Source organism: Dicentrarchus labrax, unplaced genomic scaffold (assembly GCF_905237075.1).
Source record: "Dicentrarchus labrax unplaced genomic scaffold, dlabrax2021, whole genome shotgun sequence".
In the NCBI taxonomy this organism is placed as follows: Eukaryota; Metazoa; Chordata; class Actinopteri; family Moronidae; genus Dicentrarchus; species Dicentrarchus labrax.
In genome coordinates, this window is record NW_026136710.1 from 5,084,999 (window position 1) to 5,103,187 (window position 18,189).

The following is an 18,189-nucleotide window of genomic DNA, read 5'->3' on the forward strand; positions in this document are numbered from 1 at the left end:
ACTTTAGAAATGCACACAATTAGAACATCCATAGATGTTTAATGAGGTAGAAAGAGTAGATGCCTTTTATTTTATTCTTATTTAAATGATTTCAGTTTTAATTCATGTCTGGAGGGGATCTTTAAAATTACTTTTCCCCTCTTATTGTATTTCTTTACATCAATTGGAGTTTTATGCATACCAGAATTTACTGTACTTAAATTATTTCACATGCATGAAGCTACAAGTGCCTGGGGATTCATTCATGTTTGACTTAACTGGAACAATACTTGGGGAATCTATGTTGCCTTAATGTACCAGATGCCTCTCAGTAAAACTAACAATTCAATAGACATGGTGGACAAAAGTTGTAAGCCTACATATTACTGTAATGGGCCCCTGCATAAAAGAAAATGCTTAGTGAGTGGAGTTTCCAAAGTTGTGTTCACAGCTGGTTTGGAATATAATAACATTTGTTTTCACTTGTATTGGTGTTGTGTATATTGCTGTGGTATGGCGTATGTTCATTAATTTTTTTGTTTTCAATAAATCTAAATGTGATTTTCTCGCCTGATTCCCAGTTTATCCTCCTCAATCTGGCCGCTGCAACGTTATCAGTCTACATGAGTGTAGGAGTTTACGTGGAGCACGTGAAGGCAGCATTTTACCCAGCGACGGCGCGACGTTAACTCTGCTGATATTATCCGCCATTGGTAGCGCTGTTTCGTCCACCGAAAGCCTACATTTCTACGGGAAGAAACCTCAGACTCAGCCGAGTGGAGGTGGAGTCTGAAGGTGGGGAGGGAGAAGAAAGGGGAGGAAAACGGGGAAAGGCAGATACAACAGAAACGGGGGGAGGACGGTGGATGATTTACGCTTTAAAAGTTGCCTTACAACAAATCTTAAGAGTTGCGGCGAAGAGGAATAAAACAAGATGATAACGCCCTTCTTCCTAGAGAATTTCTGGGTAGGTGGTGCTTTTTTTATTCACGGTGTTTACACCGGTGCTATTCCTTATTATTCTCTTGCTGTGTTCCCTCCCTATCATGTCCATGTCAGCCAGTAAATCAAGTATTATTCACGTTGCAGAGGTAGTCGTCTGGTTCATAGGCTTGCTGTCGCTGGAGCGGCGGTGTCCGGTGCCGCCAGACCGACCGGTCAAGCAGCAGCCCACCGGCCACCGTTAATTTTCCTCGGCGATTATTATTTTGCCACCCCGGGGGTTTAGGGCCTCTGTGAAACCCATCTAACATGAAACCCCAAAGAATCCACCCCTGCTCCCGCTAATTGGCCCTCTCAGGCTTGCTTGGAATGTTTATGGTCAGTTCCATTAATGCCATTGGACGCGCCGGCTGTCACTCAACGTCCTCGGCCGTACGCGTCATTTTCTTCCGTCACAAAGTTTCAGTGAGAGGCCAGATGTTTAGTAAGTTAGAGAACAGCTTTTAAAAAAAACACGAAATCAGCCCCATGCAGTGTTGGACATTTAGCTGATATGTGTATGTAGCCGGTGCTGTAATGCGTGGATTACAGTGACTGTGCGTTCACTGCTGTCTGTATACTGCCGAAAGGTCATTTCTCTTCCGATTTGACGTGGCTGTGGGTACAGCAGGTTGGAAAGTAAAAGTTTTCGGTACTGATATTAACATCACCCTCAATTTGTACGTCACCAGTCTGTCTGTGTTTTTTTTTTTTTATATCTTTTATTTATTTATTTATTTTTTTTTTGCATAACTCTAAAGCCATAAAGATAGTGTTATTAAAACGGACTCAGGCCACAGCTACAGTAGCTAAGCTAAGGCTATGTAGTTCACTATTACCACTGTACCAAGTGTTTAATGGTCTTCTGTTGACTCATCTGAGCTGTTTTTCACTGCTGTGGTGTCTCCAGTGGGTCAGAGGGAAGGGGGGGGGTTGAGAATAGCAATAGGTAAATGGGCTGACTGAATATGTGAGTATATGTGCTAATAAATGTGTTATTGCTTTGATCTGTTGTTTTTCAGTGATCAGCTCACAGTTCTTGGAAATTTAGCACTTAAATAACAGCTTATATTGCCAAAACATACGTCTTTTATACAGCATGGCTTTAGTGCTGATATGCTAAAACAGAAGTACACACAGTGCACGTCTGGTTTGTACGCTGTGGTGGTATTTCTGTGTATTTGTCAACTGCTTCTTCAGCTCTCGTTTTTAGCCTCAGTTGACCTCAGCCCCAGGTGTTGAAGGCTATTGGGAATCCTCTTCTGACAAAGCTGGTCAAATGAACTTAGTTAAATTAGTTACAGGTTCGAAATTAATGAAGTAATGAAGAAAGTACAGTACTGTCGCCCCCTTAAAACCTTTTCCTAAAGGAGACTTCATCATTAACTGAATGGAAAAGAGGAGAGCAGAGTCACTCCTGATACTTCAATCTGCCCTTTGTGCCCTGCAGTGGGGCCACAAGAGAATCCAGTGATGGCAAAGATCAGCTGTGTGTTTAACATGCAGGACACACACGCACGCACACTTGGCATTAGGAGACGCATCCATTTCCCTTTGACTTGACTACAAATCATCACCACAGGCTGACACACACACACACACACTCATACACACACACAGACACACACACGGACACACATTAGGCTGTCTGGAAACTTTTGCCCAGCACGCAGGGGTATACACCTGTCTCCATCCTGTGCGCTTTCACTCAGTAGTCTTTGTAGAGACATTTTTGTTCATTCTTTTCCTTGTATGTAATCTTGGCTTGAATCTCTGATGCAGACAAAATCTCCCCTCAGCTGAATAAACAAGTTCTTTAGGAATTAGGAGCCAGACATGTTACCGCCATGTTGTTTTCTCTGTCAAAGCTGCAGCACTTGATTGGTCACTACCCGCAACATTTCCCCTCGCTAGATTTATTTACACGTCTCATAAAGGCATTTCCCTTTTTCTTTTTTTGCACGAGTAAGTTAGTTCACTGTGACCTGTTGTTGACAGTTTGAACGGGTGATTGCCCCCACACGTGGTGAAATGTCTCAGGCAGTGGATTAGTATGTCAGGTTAACAAAGGCAGCAGGTAGTGCTCCTAATGCTCTAGTTTTAGCCCTATATTTATGATAAGCATATGTTTAATGTGGAGTCTGTTATCCTCCAGCATATCATGGGAAAATAAGATGGCAGTGTGATAAACAAACAATGTTGATACAGCCAACAGCCCCAGGATGGCCGCCTTCTCCCTGGTGTCTGTGTTATGTATGTGTGTGTGTGTGTGTGTGTGTGTGTGTGTGTGTGTGTGTGTGTGTGTGTGTGTGTGTGTGGTCTAAGAGGTTCTCACACAACTCACTGTGTGCAAGTTTCACACTCCCACAAGTTACTGTCAGACAACTGAAGTGTCGCAATAATGCAGCGAAGACTGAAGCAAGAGAAGAGATGGACAATGATTACACATTTCCTTTTCAGCTGGCACCTTTTCCCCAACTGAGCTTCAAATACACAAACGCAAGCTAACATACCGCTTTCTGTCTTTTGTGAGGTTACAGCAAAGAGCCATGAGAAAGAATCAATTTTCTGTAACGTTCCCCCAGGGTGAAAAGGTTTTGGTCAACATTGACTTTTGGTTTTGCTTGAAACAGAAGTCCCGCCTCATGGTGGTTGTTGTCTTTTGCTTTTACTGGTTGTTGTCCAGGTCTCATAAACTCCTACATGTAAACTGGGTTTAGAGGTGTCTGACTGGGTCGTAATTTGTGATTAACTAATTTGTTGTGTGATTTTATCCTAAAGCCATATACGTCATGTCACATCCCTAACCGTAAGTTGTGGTCAAGCTCTTCTACATTTATGTTTGCACCACAAACAAAGCTCCACCTGTGTGTGCTTAGCGCATACTACAATATGCTGCATGTGTTGCTGTTGGTCTGATGCGACAGCTCAGTGCACCGCTCCCAGACCTCTCTGGTCACATGACTGGGGGCACAGACACTCTGATGTCATCCTGCTGTCTACCCGCTCTGTGCTCATGGCTCTGGGGTCTGCAGGCCATCGTTTACAGTCTGTCTGGAGAGAGCGACTCTTGTTTAGCTATTCCTAAATTCCTCAGTGAAAGTGTGCAGTCGCACTTCTTCCCCTGCTTCTACCTGAACATACACTCAGAACCTAAAAAGGAGTCATGTCAGCCAGGACGCTTTTAATTCCACCTGATTTTCTCCTGTTTACTGAGTTGCTAGTGGAAAAGACTTCCTACAGCACACTTAGGCTACCTATGATATATTTTGCACCCTTATGTGATGCCTACGCACACTATATACAGCCATTACTCTAGAAAGTTTGTTAGTTCTGCTTATAAGTTAAGAGAAATAGGTTTGTTTTCAAAGTAGTTCCACTTTGCAGCCTGCGTAGTAAACAAGCCATTTGAAGACTTTGTGAGGGGCATATTGAAATTAGTGGACGTTTTGAGAGCTTAGCTCATCTTTGTTATCTTTTATTGTTTGAAGAAGAGGGCAGTATAATATTGAGAGATAACCATAACCTGCTTTTTCCATGTCCTGGGTTGCATTACTGCCTGTCAGACAATAAACACTTGATTCCCTATACACAGGATATTGAAACTGGTGTTACACTCCTCTTCTGCACGGCAGATGTTACGTGATAAACTGCAGCCCTGTGGTTCTGTTTATCTTAAAGGTGGTATTTCAGATTAAGGATTTCAGCCATCTGACAGTTTTTTTTTTGCACGTGGATTTTACTAAATCTAAATTACACTGATGTTACTGTTGTGTGTGAAAACACAATACAATGTAGAAAGTCTGTGGTGTCTTTCCAGGTCACGGCTTCATTGTATACTTGAACAGAGACAAAACTGCCTGCATCTCACACTTAGATCATTAAAATATCTTATTAATTTAGGAGTCTGTATGCTGATGAGTGTATATCAATATAGCATAATCTTATTATGAGAGAGTGTCCTTTGGGATTTTGATTATTTTAATATTGTAATTATGGTTTTGTTTAATATTTATGTATTTATTCATTCTTATTGAAACACAAAACATTAACATTACAAAAAGCGCTGCAACATATGATTATTTTCATTGTCAATTAATCGTTTGGTTCTTAATATATCAGGAAACAGTGAATAATACCCATATATTTTCCTATAGCCCAAGCTGGTCTTTTCAAATTGCTTGTTTTGTGCCACCAGCAGTCCAAAAGAGAAAAATACTAATGTTTAATATCACATAAGATAAAGAAAAGGTGCATATCTACATATTTGAGAGGCTAGAACAAGGGGATGTTTGGTATTTTTAGTAGTGTGTTATAGTGTAAGTGTGTGTTCTGATTTACAGTTGAGTGATACAGTTCTCTGAATTTATCTGTATCTGTAACTGTATCCGACACCATACAGCCAACTGTAGGTTTGGATTCAATTTTCTATGCACTCTCCAGTAGTCAAACCAAAATTACTATCTTGACATGTTCAACAGGGATGATGACAAATGAGAGAGTTCACTCAGGAAACAGGTGGCAGAATCAAGAGGCAAAGCTATTTCACTAATGTTAAGCTCTTGTTGTAATAATGACATAATAATTATAACTTCAGTTGGTTTCACGAACTCTGCAGTTCTCAGAAAGTGTTCAAGGACCTGAGTCGTTTCATAATAGCTTTTTTTTCCAGGAACAGAAAGGACTGGTTTTAGTGTAAACACCACTTTAAAACCTTTATAGTCTATTGCTGTATATTAAATCGTGCATTACATAGTAAGTGAGGTTGCTGCTTTTTCCATCGGAGCTTGCCTTCTCCGTGCTCATGAGTGGAAGTACTCTTCCCAGCAGAAGCATTAGTGCACATTCAGCCATGACGTAAGCTGTCTACTTGCCGGACTATTACCTACATTTCTTTTTGTCCGCCTAAAGCATACAAAGACGCTGGGTCCCCCTAGTCGTCTGTGCAGCGCAGACATAGTGCAGTGCGTCATTCAAGATATAACTTCATGTGGAGATCTGTTTCTGTCCCTGATAAATACTGGCACACGCTGAATATTGGACAGCTGACATAGTTCACTCTTCCTCTTTCATGAACTAGATCCGTCTGTTGGAAGCTGTCTCAGCTGCAAACTGTGCTATTGCTCAAACCAACCGTGATTGACGTGTGTGCGCTAACCTCTCAGTATGTTTTCCTCCGTTCGGGGTGGGGCAGAGAGTCAAGAACTTCTGCATCTAAATCCGAGCATAAAGAGTACTTCTGAATTTCACAATGTGTGGGTGGAATATTAAACACCCAGTACGAGAGCTTTCATCAATGAGTGTCCAGACTTGGACATTGAGAAACTGAGCAGCACTCTGGTATCACTTCTCGCTGCTCTTGTAGATGTAGTTGTACAGTCCTACACTAGCTAGTGGACTGATGAGACATTTTAACTTCAGGTTTGTTTGAAGGTCAAGTCCTTATATTGTTGGCTTTGTTTAAGATGATTTTTTTTCTCCAAATCAATTCCACTATTGTAATCTGCTGAAAAGCTGTTTCCTGTGTTTGTTTTTATTTTACTTGTATTCATTGATATCTCATTCCACATGAGCCCAGTAGTTGCACAGAATGGACTCTCTTCCTGTTGCCGTTCTGCTCTGGTTGGAGTGTGTTTTCGCTCACTTTTGTCACTTCCCTGTTTTGTCAACGCGTCCCTCACTTTGTGTTTCTTATAAGTTTCTGCAGTGTAGTGTTACGTAAGGTTAGCGCTATGGTCCCTGTCTCGTGTATTTGCATGTCATGCTGTGCGCCGCAGGCAGGTTAACTGCTACTAAACCTGTACTGTTTTATAGTTCTCTTGTTTCAACAGGAAGCACATCTCAGTGGTCTGTTCCCCAGGGTAGAATGTAGGCCAGTCAGCTGTAGCCTAGAGAATGATGCTTTCCTTTTAATGTCTGTTTGCTCTGTAAATATAGTCAGATTGGAGCAAACTCCGTGCTTTATTTTGACACAAATTTCCTGACCTTTCATCTTTGTCAATGTGGCTAAATCCATTTGTCGAAGCTGCACTGATGTTGTAGTCCATGTACCAAACTGCTGACAGTGGATGGCTCCAGGAACCAGGAAATATCTGTGACAGTCTTTGAGGTGAAACAAAGTTGGCCCGCAGATTTAGACAAGAATGAAGAAGAACAGCGGTGCACAGACGTGTTATCCTATTGACTTCAGCCTATGTTTGAGTGAAAGTTATGAGTTTCCTTATTTGTCTCAATGTGACTAGATGCTGAGTAGCAGAATCTATGATGATTTGCCATTTTCCTAACAAGCTGTCACAAGCTTTCACAATTAAAGCATTCATTCAGTGGCTGTTATTGTAATCTGTCGGACAGTAGCTGCTGTCTATGGCCTATCTGTTCTCTCAGATAATCTGTGTTTTTTTTAAAAAGGGCATTTCCTTAGCTTTAAGCTATGATTTGTATGTTTCCTCCCTCACTGAAGAAACAGCCTCAAGGAGGGCGATGAGGAAGTAAAGTGATCCTTCTTCTTCTCTTCTAAGAAGTGACAAGAAGGCTTTGCATTGAAGGTGTGTCAAGAATAATGTGTTTAAATAAATTGTAGAGTGCAGTCCATTTATTACCGCAAAACCTAGTGTTGCTCAGATGACCAACAAGCCTGACCTATTAACTGTACTGTTATTCTAGACAGAGGACAATAAATAGTAATTTTTCTCAGTCTTATCTTGAATACAAACCCAGCACTATAAAAGTCAACCAGTAACCTGAGGTCTATCCAATAGTAAAGTTCATAATGAAGTTTATTATCTGATTCTGCAGGTGTCTGGTTGGTTGATTGATTGATTATGCTGCCGACAGTCTACAGCGGCCAACGTTCTTATCAGTCCTACCATTCGATATCAGAGAGTCTCTTATTACATAGGATATAGCTGATACTGGATATTTGAGGTCGATACTTAGGGAGTTTTAAAAAATGTCATTACAGTATATATTACAGCCGATAGTAATAAAACAAAATAAACACATAATGCAATAAAATCTATATATGGATCCCTTAGATTTGTTTTGTTTTGCTGTTTTGTTTTTTTCTATGGAGTTGCAGATTTCTATAACTTATATAAGGTTGCAGATTGCAACCACTGAGCACAGCTCAGCCTTCCAAGCATGTAGGAAACACTACAGTGGCTGTGAAAAAACACAAAAAGCCCTATCTAGAGCCAGTGTTTGGTTTGTCTGTTCTGGGCTACTGTAGAAACATTGCAGCCTCTGTAGAAAATAACAGTTAAGGAATTGAAAACACAACGATTTCCATGTGATTAAACACTAATAAAAACATACCTGTGAATATTCTATTCAATTTCTGCCAGTAGATCCTCACTCAATGTTGTCAACTGGACCTTTAACTCTAATTTATATTGAGAAGGATATTTTACAGTTAAAAATACCCACTGTGAAGCGCTTTCTGGTGGGCAAACTATGTAACACTGTTTCTAAAATTACTTCAAACCCAGTTGGACATTTCTGTTCGGCTGTTTCTTGTTACTTATTGATCGTCCAATACATAGATACCAGTATCTGCAATAAGCTAATATTGCATGACTCTCTCTGAAGCTCTAATACAGGAAGTAGTGTGTGATAGAGTAAGGCAGTTTTTTTTATTTATTGTTATATTCTTGGAATTCATTGTGATTGTTTTGCTTGCTGTAACTTCCCATGTTTTATTCATTGTCTTGTTTATTTTGTATGTAAATGAGTATTTGAATAAGTGGCACAAAAATCATTATTATTAGTAGTAGTAGTAATAGTAGTAGTAGTAGTAGTAGTTTGGTGTTGCTCTATCTGTACTACAAGGGTATGGTCATTTATTATTATCCAACATGTTCCAAATATATACCCAACATTTTTCATCATATTAATTATTCAGAGGTACATTTGCATTTTTAAAGCATCAGTGCAACTGAACACCGTTACCCAGTGGCATGGTTACGGAAACACAGACAGGCGCTTGTCCGGCTATCTCTTACATTAAACGCTCGAACCTTAGACCAGTGTAGCACATTTTTAAACATTTTTTAACATCCGTTAGTCTAAAACATGGCGAAGATGAGTATGGTTGACCAGAGGCTGCTGCAAATGCACCTGGAAGCTATGCAGACAGTGAGAATGCTGCTTATAGAAAAAGCCTTCACGGTAATGTCCGTTTAATAACTCTGGTATTGTGGTTATTTGTTAGACTTGGTGTTTGTTCCTGTGATTAATCTACTTCTCTCTGAAATGCAGGGTGAAAAAAATAATGGCTTTGATGTGCTCTACCATAACATGAAGCATGGCCAAATTTCCTCCAAGGAGCTGACAGACTTCATCAGAGAAAGGTAGGTCTGATGCACATTAACATGCAGCACATTAGTCATTAGCTGGTATAATGTGTCTAGCTCTTTAATACATGTCCTACCTGTCTTCTGGTTTTCTTGGTATCTGAATCTATTTCCATGTCGGCTCCTGCTGTTCCGGTTCCTTGTATTGTGCTTGTAACAACACCCAAATGCTTAGCTGAGGCCTCAACTAAAATCCACTCTGAATTTGCCTCATTGCTATGGCTGTACATCTCAGATCACATTTTTCTAACTAGGGCTGCAACTGTACAAATTCTCACAATCCAAGGTGACATATTTTAATGTCTTGTTTTGTCTCACCAAAAGTCCAAAACTGAAAGATATTCACTATGATAGCACAGTAGTTATTAACCTAGTATAATGTGTCTGGCTCTTCAGTACCTGTCTTCTGGTTGTCTTTGTATCTTAATCTATTCGGCTCATGCAGTTCCATTTCCTTGTATTGTACTTATAACAACACCCAAATGCTTAGCTGAGGCTGCAAATAAAATCCACTGATTGCTACAGATTTACCTCTCAAACCATTTGGGTTTGTTTTAACAAGGGCTGCAACAAATTTTATTTTTTTCATTGTCAATTAATGTCCATTAATGGTCTATGAAATGTCAGAAAATAGTGAATAAATGCCCACCACAACTTCTCAGAATCCAGAAGTCAGAAGAAAATCACTTTAGAGAAGCTATAAGTACAGAATGTGTAGCATTTTTGCACTGCCATTGCTTAAAAATGCTCATGCTTAATTGATTATCAAACCTAGTTGCTGATTATTTCTGCCTAATTGTTTAACTAATTCTAACATCAAGATGAATCTCTCTTCACATTGACCAGGAACATTAACCAGTAAATGTAGTCAGTAGATGAAGGTAGATGTAGATGAGTATGAATGTTATGCAAACTTAATCCCTTTGTGAAAAAAAGCTTAAACCTTAACTCACCAGTAACCTGGCATTATGTTACACACCTTCAGTGTCTGCAGTGTAATAATGCCATAATAATAGCTTCTTTTCAAATTCTTCCAACCTTCATAAAGATTAGCTGCGCTGTGTCAGGTGTATGTTTATAACCTGTCACATGATAGATGGTTTACCACAGGAATTCAACAGTGGATTCCACTGTCTAGCTGGCTTTGAGGAGTACACTCAGTCACTCAGACACTTTAATATAACACCCGAAGTTGGGTGTGAAATGCTTGATCGACTGTGTTTATTGAAAGATATTTGGAAAGTCTTATTAATACTAAATTCTGACAACGTTAAGGTTATTTTACATTAAAATGATGGCACAATGCTTAGGAAAATCATCGTATTTTCATTTTGTTAGTGGTTAAGTTTTACTTTTGTAATAAAATGCAGTAATTTACCATCACACACATCTACAGTTATTCTTTTGGGGGAAGAGGTTTGGCTTATGATTGCCAATGTAATGTCACTGTTTAAACTGTTCACATTAAATTAGTTGTAATAAATCATCCTTTAGCTTGCACTCTGCAGGGATGTTGTAAATACATTACAAATGAATCAATACATCATTCATGAAAGAGAAAGAAGTTCAGGTAGAGATTAATTTATTGTGTCATACCATATTTGCTTATACTTCTTAGGGGTTTCTAGGTTGGCTTGAGCTTTTCAGTTGTAAGACAGGAGTAATATTTCATGAGTTCTTACTTCTGAAAAACTGCACTATGGCTCCCTCTAGTGGAGAAAGAAACTTTGTGCACTGTGTTAATATATTCCCAGCATCTTTGCTACTGTAGTCACTTGATCAGGGACCCTTCTCCTAAAAGCATTTTTAAGCTAAATAGATATTAGTAATTTCCAAGAGGCACACAACATTTCTTGTTGTTGCTTTGTTGCAATTCTCTGCTCTGTTTTCAATATGGATTAATTAATTGAAATTTTAAAAATAATTTAAAGGAAAAGCAGCAATTTTTAATCTTTTGAGAATTTAGAGCCTTGAAAAATATTTTTTACATGAAAAATTAGGTTATCAATTAATTTACTGTCACTCAGCTAATTGATTAATCGACTAATCATTTAAGCTGTACTTGTATAAACTGATGTGTAGTTTAATTTCTAACAAAACATCAGATTTGATAAGCACTTCACATGTTAGGTCTTCTGCAAAGCACAACACAGTTTAAACATCTACTTTTGTAAGTTCCGGTTTAGAAGTTGGCCGACGTTACTCTTGGGACTTCAGCAGTATTTACAACACGATAAAGTATAAAAATAACCCGCCATTCTGCACTCACACGAAGATGTGGAAGCAGGAGTGTGACCTATAATGCATTTCTAGCTTCTCCCATCTTCTGTGTTGTTGGGCTGCGTGGGAATTTGCTTGGTCCTCCATTGGATGTTTGTGTCTGTGTGTGTTTATGATAGATGTGTGTGTCCGTGTGAGTGCACGTCTGTCCCGTTTCCCCCTGGCTGACCTCATTCCTGTGAAGAAACTAGAGAGAGAGAGAGAGAGAGAGAGGGAGAGAGAGAGAGATGCATAATTCAGGCTTTCACTATACCACTGCTGTACTTCTTTTGTTGTTTTTTTTCTACTCCTGTCACTGTGCTGCAGAATGAAGGAATAAAATAGGAAATTGAGAGAAGCAGGGAATTCAAACACTAGATTTCATACTCTGTCAGCTTCAACATGAGGTTTATGAACAAATCACAAGCCAAGCCACACTTATTTGCCCACACACAGTGCATGTGGTCAAACATTTATGTTGCAAGTTCTAAGTGGGTGTTTCTGGCTACACTTGTTTAGTGACATGCCCTATTTGAGCCATAACCTAGTTGCAAATACTTTGGAAAAACTTTGTGGTACTATACATTAAAGGGGTTTTTAAAGGTTAACTTTGGGTTAATCGAGCTGTTGTTCGGGATCATTTATAATGATTTAACAATCTCTATGTATTTTTACTCTGTCCCAGGAGTACTATTGAAGAGGCCTATGCCAGATCCATGACCAAACTTGCCAAATCAGCTGGCAACTTTTCTCAGCTTGGGTGAGTGTAAACAGCTTTCTAGTTTTTTCTTTTCTAGTAAAAACTAATTTGAATTAATGAAGAGACTGCAGAAGAAATGTGCCTGTATGCTTTAAATCCGGCCCATCTACATGATGGACCCAAGTGTTCATATTAAATAATGTGCATTGAAAAAAAACAAAAAACAAATGTAAGAAGGTTTTGCCATGTTCTAGTTCTGAAGTGTCATTTTTCCTCCCAGGACTTTTGCTCCAGTGTGGGATGTGTTCAAGACCTCAACAGAGAAGCTGGCCAGCTGTCATATGGAGCTTGTGAGGAAACTACAGGAACTTATAAAAGAGGTTCAGAAGTATGTGGAAGAGCAGGCCAAAGCACACAAAAAGGTAAAGAGGTGGAAAATTGGGGGAAATTGTAGCATTCAGGCAGTTAGGGCTCAGTACATTTGATTTTTTTTATTATCAAGTTTCGGTACCAGTACCAGTACCAGCACATTTATTATCGGTACCTCAAGTTCTGAAATCTTCAATGTTGTCTCAACACAAGCCGCTGTACAAAAACACATAGTCAAAGTACAATATTTAAATCAGAAACTGTCTCAGTGAAAAAGTAAAGAAGAAAACAAATTTGAGCAAAAATTCATACCAGGCTTTGGTATTTGCCAATTTGTAATACTCCACGGTGTGGAAAACATGTGTGGGTCAGTACCAAAGAAAAGATACTCTGATACCCAAAAGAGTCCTCACAAGTCTCTGTCACTCCTTCCCTTCAACTATTTTTCTTGAGTTTGCTGCTCCAGTGTTTTCTTCATTGAGGGAAATGAACTGTTTAAAAATCCCCTCCATGTAGTAAGACATATATAATAATAGTTTGCTTAGAACAATAACATGTATGTGATATGTTTTTCCTGCAAAAAAGAAAAAAAGGATTCCAGAAATTGTGATCATTTATTAAGTTTTTCTGATGGACACAAGATGTCTTACACTGTAAAATCCGTTCTCTGTTTATGTGCACTGTCGGCTTCAGGTTTCTACATCACACTTGTATAAGTTGCAAATTGGACCAGGTTTGACTTCCAAACTATTTGTGATGTCAGAAATGTCCGTAGGCCCGGCCCTTAAAATCAGATTTTCAATGAGAACAGAGAAACTTTCCACTTACAGCAGATGAATGTGAAAACATCTAATAGTGACAAACTCTGCACGTACATCATTCTCACAGTGAAACTCAAAAATCCAACTATAGGAAGAAGAAAACAAAAGAGGGGGATTTTAAACATAGATCTATTCTCACCTCTTTGTTTTCCGTAGATTTTTAACGCTCTACTCATCGTCCCTAGAGTAAAAGAAGAAGAAAACGTAGCGTGCAGTGTGTTATTCTACGAAGCGTTTTTTTTTACACCTCACCCCTCCATCTCTCCTCCCTTCTGAAACACACCATCAGCTCATAACTCATGCATGAAGCCACAGAACAGTGTAAAATAGGAGCTTGGAATTGGTGGAACTGCGTTTGTGCTTTCAGCACGACAAAAAGGTTGTCACAGTTTCTCTCAGTCACTTCCCTACACTCCCTGTTCCTCCCTGCACTGTGTTTCTTGGCTAACTTGCAGATAATGGTACATACTGTAGTTAGGCAGTGTGAATAAAGAAAAATAAACACCCATCTTGGAGTAGGTGCTCAAAATTTGTACGTAATGTAGGACTTTGCTAGTGTTGTTTTCTTTTGCTCCCTCCAGTGATGTTTATATTATACCATAACTGTGTCAAAATGAGCAGTGTAGAGGGTTCAGTGTTGATGATGATGAATAAAACAAACGATGAAGCTCATTGTGTGGCCACTGTAATTTAAAGTCATTACCCCTTGATTATATTTTTCTTTTTACGTCTTTCCAGTAAGTCAGTGTTAAGAGCTACACTGTACAGATGGAACAAATGCAGAGTATTATACATTTATTAATAGCGTCTATATGGCTTTAACTGCTTCCCGCTGCACTGTGCAACATCACATGCTGGAGAATGAAACAGAGGAACTGTAATAGTGTTTAACTAGAGCAATAAAGGACCTCTGTCTACGCTGAAATTGTGTCATATAAACAAAGGAATTCCAGGACAAGTGTTGACTGTGTATTATGTTGACGTCAAACTATACAAGAATTAACTCCCTAGTTAGCAGAGCAATGGTGAGACTTGCACTTCTTGTTCAGCGTGTTGTTCTCTGAGTTACTGTACAAAACATTTGTGTGTTGCTAGACAAAAGAGGAGGTGGCGTCCACCCTGGAGGCCGTACAGAACATCCAGACCACCTCTCAGGCTCTGCAGAAGTCCAAGGAGATCTATAATGCCAAAACTGTGGAGCAGGAGCGCCTCCGCAAAGAGGGGGCCACCCAGAGAGATGTGGACAAGGTGGGAGGTCACATTTGCACATACACACACCCACATAATCATGGTATGGTAATAAGGCATGATGAAGTGCCTTAACACTCCACTCTATACAGAAACTTTAACCCCAAAAGCTTCTTGCCTTCAGATGTTAAGCAGGGCTCGGTTTCCTCGCTGATTCTTCAGTTGATCTTGGGAAACAGAGGCCCATTGTGTATTGTATATAAACTGATGATAGCCATTTATCTGTCTGTTTATATTTTGCAGGCTGGAGTGAAAGCCAAAAAAGCCACAGAGACCTACAAGTCATATGTGGAGAAATATGCCACAGCTAAGTCAGAGTTTGAACAGAAGATGGCAGAAACTGCACAGGTATTGTCATGAACTGATTTTGCCAGTTCTGTGTGCGTGTGCTTTAATGAAATAATGTGCTCGCAAACTCTGTCTATTGTCTGTCTCTGTGGTATGCAACACTTTCGTTGTGTAATCTATCAGCCCTCTGTGTGTGTGTGTGTGTGTGTGTGTGTGTGTTCCACGTTTCGTGCCCTGTATCATCTCCAGATTGTGTTTTTTCCTCTGTAACGGAATCGCTGTGGAAAGCCCTGATTGGATCCATCTGAAGGACTGATTAGATAAACTCCAAATTAAAATCAGATCAACAGAATTTGGCCTCCATATCCTCCTGCACCGCAGCAGCTCCGCCACCAGAAATGGTTCCAGTTAGCGTAGCGCTTTTTTTTTTGTTTTGTTCTCCCCCTAGAGAAAGCGGCGTTGCAGCTCTGCTTCCCCGGGATCACAGTCTACGGCTCATCTCAAACGCAGCACATGTGGACATGAGTTATAAACACTGAACACATGTGCTCTCTGACATCACTGGGGCTCCTACATGTGTGTTCTCTTTGTCTGAGTGTGTGTATGTGGGTGGGTGTGTCTGTGTGTGAGCGTATGCTAGCTGTTATCGTGGTGAAATGACAAAAGTGCAGTTTTATTTATGTGCGTGTCTCTGTTGTGTAGATGTAAGAGTAAGTGGCTCTTCATCTGTGTGTTTGTGGTTGGAAAGGCTCATCTATTTCTCCACTCACACTGTGATTTTCCAGTTTATGATTATTTATACTCATTCTCCTTGGTTAACCCCAGAAGCCCAGAGTCAGACTCAAATGGAAGTAAATACTAGCATTTAAGGTTGTGATGTACACCATACTACTGCTTAAACCCAAAAACGAACTCCCGTCAGTGTATCTTATGAACAGAATAATTGACATCTTATGGGAGGAGCTATATATACTGTATGTGTATGTGTGTGTGTGTGTGTGTGTGTGTGTGTGTGTGTGTGTGTGTGAAAGCCAGAGACCACCCAAACAGACACACAGGAAGTGGCAGGGGCAGAATAAGGGACGTTTCGTGGGCTGCATTTTGTCCTTAACTTATTTTTGTTTTCAGGCCTGTTTAACGAGTCTGACACCATGATGCACATTAAAGCGACTAGATGATTTGTAGCATCGCCGTGCCGTAACTATCCCTCGACCTGTGTTCCAGAAATTCCAAGACATTGAAGAAAACCACATTCTCCACATGAAGGAGATCATTCAGTCATACTCGCAGTCTGTCGACGAAACGCACATCCAAATAGGAGAGGTGAGTGTGTACACACATACATACTCTCAAACATTCCTGTGGGTGGAGTAGGTGTCTTGTTGACCTGAGGCTGTGCTCATTGGGTTCACTGTGTGTCATATCAATTAGTGTCGTCTTTGATCTCGCTAATCGTTTAACTGAGAACCAGGAAATGGTCCATTCAGCCTTTTATGCCAAGCAATTAAAAACTGATCAAAACTCCCTCTCAGCCTATCTAAAACACCTCCAGAAGTCCAAACACTTGCCAAATACTGTGTCTGATAGTTAAAAGTGCTGCACAGGCCTGTTTGTCTCTGGAAGAGTGTGTTTAGGTTTGAGAAAGCTGCATCAGGTTCGATCAAGTCCAATTGTCAAGGCTTTCAAACATCATTTAGAACCATATTAATCAGTATTTAACGTCAACCAGAGATTTATTTATTCAGCAATCATACTTACCAGTGCCACACAGAATAACTCAAGGCGAACTACAATCTGCTGCTCTGCTCTCATTAATCTGAAGCTGCTCTGTGCTGCTGCTGCTGCTGCTGCTGCTGCTGTAGTTCTCTTATTGTCCATAGAGGGCAACACAGCTCCACCAACAGTATCTGAGTCCAGCTCACAGCTCGTGCGGCAAGTTGGAAAGAATGTGGAGCGACAGGCTACCGCAGGTTATTCAGCCTCACAGTTCCTGCTTCCGAGCAGGAGATGGGCAGCGCCGCTGCCTGTTGCTGAGCCAAATTAAAATACTGCCTGAAGACAGGTGCTCAGTAACTTCTAGCAGTCTAAGACATAGTGATTTGGTGATAAAACACTCTTCAAACCAGGTTATGGGGTACCTTGGGAATATTATTCTCACATAAGGGTGAGGCGAGAGGGAGGGAGGGGGAGGGCAAAGGAGGCTGGGACTAGTTTCAACTCTGTAACATTGTGCTTAGCCATTGAGCCCACAGGCATTCATGCTGACAAGCAAACTGACACACAGACAAAATAATTCATTTGCACATACTTGCATTTAAAATACCAAATCTTGTGAGTGGAGAAGCTGAAGACATACAGCCCTTATACTGTGTTGTTGGAGTCATCTTATTAATGTTTGTACTACCTTTTTAACCTCCAAAACATTTTGTCTAAAAGGATATTTCTTCATTAATATTGTTATACCCAAATTCATATTTTAATGACATAAGGTCTGTTGTAGAATATTCAGTGAAACTGGCCATACAGTTTAATGAGCCAAGCAATAAGTGAAAACTGGCACACAAATGTTTCAACTGTACCCCGATTATTACTTCATCAAAAGAGTGAAGAATTACAACATTATTTTTGCCACACAAGAGACAGACAAAAGTAAACAAAACCTCCCCCTCTGTTGTTTTCAGTGGCTGAATATGATATTTGTGCTAAATGAGTGCAAATAAGCGGAAGGTAAATAAGTATATTACAGTTATGAAAGGAGGTCACCAAACTATTATTACTTATATTCACTCTAACAATACAATATTATGATTTATTTGAACAATTTAAGCATAATCCTGTATGTTCAAACAGATTTATTTATATATATAATATAACATGTTATATGTATTGTTTTTTATTCTTTCCAGTAAGGACTTACTGTAAGATCCTGGATTAAAAAAAACAAGCAGCCTTGATTTGTACTCAGAGGAGGACTCCGCCAATTTCACACATCAAATCTGTTTACAGGTTTTGTTGAGTACAGCTGTACATGTGAAAAAGTTGTGCGTCCACATGGAGCTGCGTACAATCTGATAAATTGCCTCCTGTGATGTCATCTCTGCATGAGACTAATTTTGCCACTACTAGCATTTGTTTGAATTGAGGGTGCTGTAGGTGCCAGGTTTTGACAGGGAAGAATAATGTGTGGAGTAGA

The 18,189-nt window shown here is 39.9% G+C and overlaps 1 protein-coding gene across 12 annotated transcripts in view; it reads left to right on the top strand.

The window, feature by feature from the left end:
- The first annotated feature begins 769 nt into the window (after positions 1-769).
- The window catches only part of fcho2 (FCH and mu domain containing endocytic adaptor 2), a 41,706-nt gene continuing 24,286 nt past the window's right edge, over positions 770-18,189 (top strand). The window contains exons 1-8 of one of the 12 annotated variants that reach the window (XM_051413217.1): positions 770-946; positions 7,421-7,505; positions 9,217-9,308; positions 12,256-12,330; positions 12,551-12,692; positions 14,556-14,708; positions 14,952-15,056; positions 16,221-16,319. In XM_051413217.1, coding sequence (XP_051269177.1) covers positions 9,256-9,308; positions 12,256-12,330; positions 12,551-12,692; positions 14,556-14,708; positions 14,952-15,056; positions 16,221-16,319 — 627 coding nt within the window. In that variant the 5' untranslated portion in view covers positions 770-946; positions 7,421-7,505; positions 9,217-9,255. Of the gene's footprint in view, positions 947-7,420; positions 7,506-8,953; positions 9,127-9,216; positions 9,309-12,255; positions 12,331-12,550; positions 12,693-14,555; positions 14,709-14,951; positions 15,057-16,220; positions 16,320-18,189 lie in introns of those variants that run through there. The other 11 variants (XM_051413214.1, XM_051413216.1, XM_051413224.1 and 8 more) reach the window with 11 other exon arrangements.